General features: G+C 42.3%; 1 protein-coding gene across 4 annotated transcripts in view; it reads left to right on the top strand.

Moving 5' to 3' along the window:
- TAOK1 (TAO kinase 1) overlaps positions 1-4,272 on the top strand; it is a 145,686-nt gene that overhangs the window by 132,235 nt on the left and 9,179 nt on the right. For all 4 annotated transcript variants that reach the window (XM_023517509.1, XM_003797126.3, XM_023517510.1 and 1 more), the window contains 2 exons: positions 914-1,126; positions 3,699-3,881. In XM_023517509.1, coding sequence (XP_023373277.1) covers positions 914-1,126; positions 3,699-3,881 — 396 coding nt within the window. The remainder of the gene's footprint in view (positions 1-913; positions 1,127-3,698; positions 3,882-4,272) is intronic.

Raw genomic sequence — 4,272 nt, 5'->3', positions numbered from 1 at the left:
TGACAGCTGCAACCAAAAAATAGCCGGGCGTTGTGGCAGGCACCTGTAGTCCCAGCTACTTGGGAGGCAGAGGCAGAAGAATCACTTGAGCCCAAGAGTTGGAGGTTGCTGTGAGCTGTGATGCTACAGTACTCTGCCCAGGGTGACAGCTTGAGGCTCTGTCTCAAAAAAAACAAAAAAAGAAATTGGAGCATAGTGTTTCAGATAAGGAACAAGATAAATGTGGTTTATTTTCTGCTTAGAGGTCTGATAACATATTATCTTCTGTAAAATGCTTTTATATCTATTATACTAATTTATGAGAAAAAAAAATTTCTGGGCTCGGCTCCTGTGGCTCAAGTGGCTAAGGCGCCAGCCACGTACACCTAAGGTGGTGGGTTCGAATCCAGCCCCGGCCCACCAAAAACAACGATGGCTGCAACCAAAAAAAAAAAATGGCCGGGCGTTGTGGCGGGCGCCTGTGGTCCCAGCTACTTGGGAGGTGGAGGCAGGAGACTCACTTGAGCCCAGGAGTTGGAGGTTGCTGTGAAACATGCCACAGCACTCTACCCAGGGGGACAGCTTTAGGCTCTGTCTCAAAAAAAAAAAAAATTTCTGTCTTGAAAACATACAGTAATCAAAGCTAATTTTAATATTTACTCCACTAAATTTACAAGTGAAATAACAAATATTGCATGAAGTACTGGAGTTCTTTATGTTCTAATGTTTTAAACGAGAATTTTTGTTGGAAAATGCATAGAATCCAATCTATGATTGACTCAACCAAGCACAAAAGTATCTACAACCTTTCGATCTGACCTTTTTGGGTTTTCCTCCCCATTTTCCTAATAGTCTTTATTTTCATGTACGTAAACATAAGGTATGCCAACTGCCATATATTACAACTTCTATACATCTATTTTTTTCTTCTCAGTCTAAAGAACTCCAAATAAAAAAGCAGTTTCAGGACACCTGCAAAATCCAAACCAGACAGTACAAAGCATTAAGGAATCACCTGCTGGAGACTACACCAAAGAGTGAGCACAAAGCTGTTCTGAAACGGCTAAAAGAAGAACAGACCCGGAAGTTAGCCATCTTGGCTGAACAGTATGATCACAGCATTAATGAAATGCTCTCCACACAAGCCGTAAGTTCCCTTTGTTCAGGCAAAACAAATTTACAGGCCCCTTTTTTCCAGTCACCTGAATGAAATCCCAGCAGTTAAAATATTAGTTGGAAATGATATTCTCCTGCAGCTTGGGAAATAGTGGTGGTAGTTTATAGTCTTCACACTCTATTGTTTGAAAATGTCATGATGCAGCTCGGTGCCCCATAGCACAGTGATTACCTCACTAGCCACATACACCAAAGTTGGTGGGTTTGAACCCAGGCCAACTAACCAACAGTGATAACTGCAACAAAAAATAGCCAGGCGTTGAGCCCAAGAGTTAGAGGTTGCTGTGAGCTATAATGCCACAGCACTCTACCCCAGGTGACATAGTGAGACTCTGTCTCTTTCTTTTTAAGAGACAGAGTTTCACTTTGTTGCCCTTGGTAGAGTTCTGTGGCATCACAGCTCACAACAACCTTTCAGCTCCTGGGCTTAGGAGATTCTCTTGCCTCAGCTTCTCAAGTAGCTGGGACTACGGGTGCCTGCCAAAACACCCGCCTATTTTTTTGTTGCAGTTTGACTGGGGCCAGGTTCAAACCCACCGCCCTCAGTATATAGGGCTGGCACTCTACTCACTGAGCCACAGGTGCCTCCCTAGACTCTGTCTCTTTTAAAAAAAAAAAAAGGCCAGGCATGGTAGCTCATGCCTGTATTCCTGTTGTTCTGGGAGATCGAGGTAGGTGGATTGCCCTGAGCTCAGAGGTATGAGACCAGCCTGAGCCAGAGTGAGGCCCCATCTCTACCAAAAAGAAAAAAGCTGGGCATTGTGGCAGCCGCCTGTAGTCCCAGTTACTTGGGAGGCTTAAGCCCAAGAGTTAGAGGTTACTGTGAACTGTGATGCCACAACCCTCTACCAAGGGCCACAAAGTAAGACTCTGTCTCAATATAAATAAATAGGGGAAAAAGGATAATTTTAAAAAGAAAACTTTGACTCAGCACCCATACTACAGTGGTTATGGTGCCATCCACATACACTGAGGGTGGTGGGTTTGAACCCAGCCCGGGCCTGCAATGACAACTGCAGTGGAAAAACAGCTGGACGCTGTGGCAGGCTCCTGTAGTCCCAGCTAGTTGGGAGGCTGAGGTAAGAGAATCACTTAAGCCCAAGAGTTGGAGGTTGCTATGAGCTGTGACGCTAGGGCACTCTACTGAGGCCAAAATAGTGAGACTCTGTCTCAAAAAAAACAAAAAAAAAAAACCCAAAGCTTCAAACTAAGACAATTGAAAGCAAAATTTAAAAAAGAAAAAAGAAAATGTCATGATGCTTATAGAATTCTCAATGATACATTTAAACATGAGGTTCTAAATAGGCTTCCCGCCAACACAGATCACAACAGCTTATTGAGATCAGAGGATCAGCTTTGGTAAACAGTAGGCAAAAAGTAGCACTACATTGGGAATCTAAATGGTCACATTTTAGTGTAAGTACAAAATATTTTCCCTAAAAGAGCTTTGTAAACTTTTTCTTAAAGAACCAGATGGTATTTTGGGCTTTGCAGGCTGGGAAGCAAAATTAAGGATATTATGAGGTAGTTATGTAACTACTCCTAACTTAATTTTTTTTTTTTTTTTTTTTTGAGACCAAGCCTCAAGCTATCCCCCTGGGTAGAGTGCCATGGCATCATGCTCACAGCAACCTCCAACTCCTGGGCTCAAGCAAGTCTCCTGCCTCAGCCTCCCAAGCAGCTGGGACTACAGGCGCCCGCCACAACGCCTGGCCATTTTTTGGTTGCAGCCATTATTGTTGTTTGGCAGGCCCAGGCTGGGGATTCGAACCCACCACCTTAGGTGTATGTGGCTGGCGCCTTAGCCACTTGAGCCACAGGCGCCGAGCCCCTAACTTAATTTAAAATGTAACCATTTCAAGGCCAGGTGCAGTGGCTCACTGCTGTAATTCTAGCACTTTGAGAGGCTAAAGTAGGATCACTTGTGGCCAGGAGTTTGAGACCAGCTGGGGTAATACTGAGACATCATCTCTACAAAAAATAGAAAATTAGCTAGGCATGATGTTATGTAGCTGCTTGAGAGGCTGAAGCAAGAAAATCACTTGAACCTAAAAGTTTGAGGTGGCAGTGAGCAACAGAGGGAGATCTTGTCTCAAAAATAAAGTTAAAAAAATAAATAAATCGCACATAACTATCTCAGAATGAAAAAACTATCTCAGATAGAGTGGGCTGTAGAAAAAACAAGACAAAACAGGCAGCCATCCAGATTGGGCTTGTAAGCTATAGTTTGCTGGTCTCTGTTCCATAGTTATTTCCATAGGAAGGAAGAGATTCAGAGTTTTATAACACCTAATTGACTCTACATTTTTCATGAGAAAAATGTGGCTATTTAAGCATTCTCCACATAACTTGTGATATGTTTACCTTTTAATGCTATTATTGGTTATTGTGCCTTTCTTGTTCAGAGATTTACTACAGGATACAAGAGAGAATAATTATGTAACCTATAAAACAGTAGTCTATCTTTCTTCACTCATCCTCTTTTCCATGGGTCATGAAAAGGTAGCTCACACTAAGATGTATATGTTTTCTTTTTCTCTTAGCTGCGTTTGGATGAAGCACAGGAAGCAGAATGCCAGGTTTTAAAGATGCAGCTGCAGCAGGAACTGGAGCTGTTGAATGCATATCAGAGCAAAATCAAGATGCAAGCTGAGGCACAACATGATCGAGAGCTTCGGGAGCTTGAACAGAGGGTCTCCCTCCGCAGGGCCCTCTTAGAACAAAAGGTATAAATAATAAAAGGAAGATGATTTTTCTTGTATTTGCTTTTAGCAAAAGCATTTTATTATATAAATATATTTTCATATTGACAGAGGTTATATTAAGTCAGTGGTTCTCAACCTGTGAGTCACAACCCCTTTATAACAATGAAAATACATCCTGGCATTAGGAAGATGGAGAACCACTGTATTAAGTGATATAATTCCAATTGTGATAATAGTATTTTTCTTTTAAAATTGTTGATTCACTAATGACATTTACAATTAATGAGTTCCAAAAATCAAGGGAATAGGCTCAGTGCCTGTGGCTCAAGCAGCTAATGCGCCAGCCACATACACCTGAGCTGGTAGGTTTGAATCCAGCCCAGGCCTGCCAAACAACAATGATGGCTGCAAC

This window comes from Otolemur garnettii, unplaced genomic scaffold, assembly GCF_000181295.1.
Source record: "Otolemur garnettii isolate 467f Iridium unplaced genomic scaffold, OtoGar3 scaffold00112, whole genome shotgun sequence".
Lineage (NCBI taxonomy): Eukaryota > Metazoa > Chordata > Mammalia > Primates > Galagidae > Otolemur > Otolemur garnettii.
The sequence above is the reverse complement of the archived record's forward strand: the minus strand, read 5'-3'. Positions and strand labels throughout refer to the sequence as shown.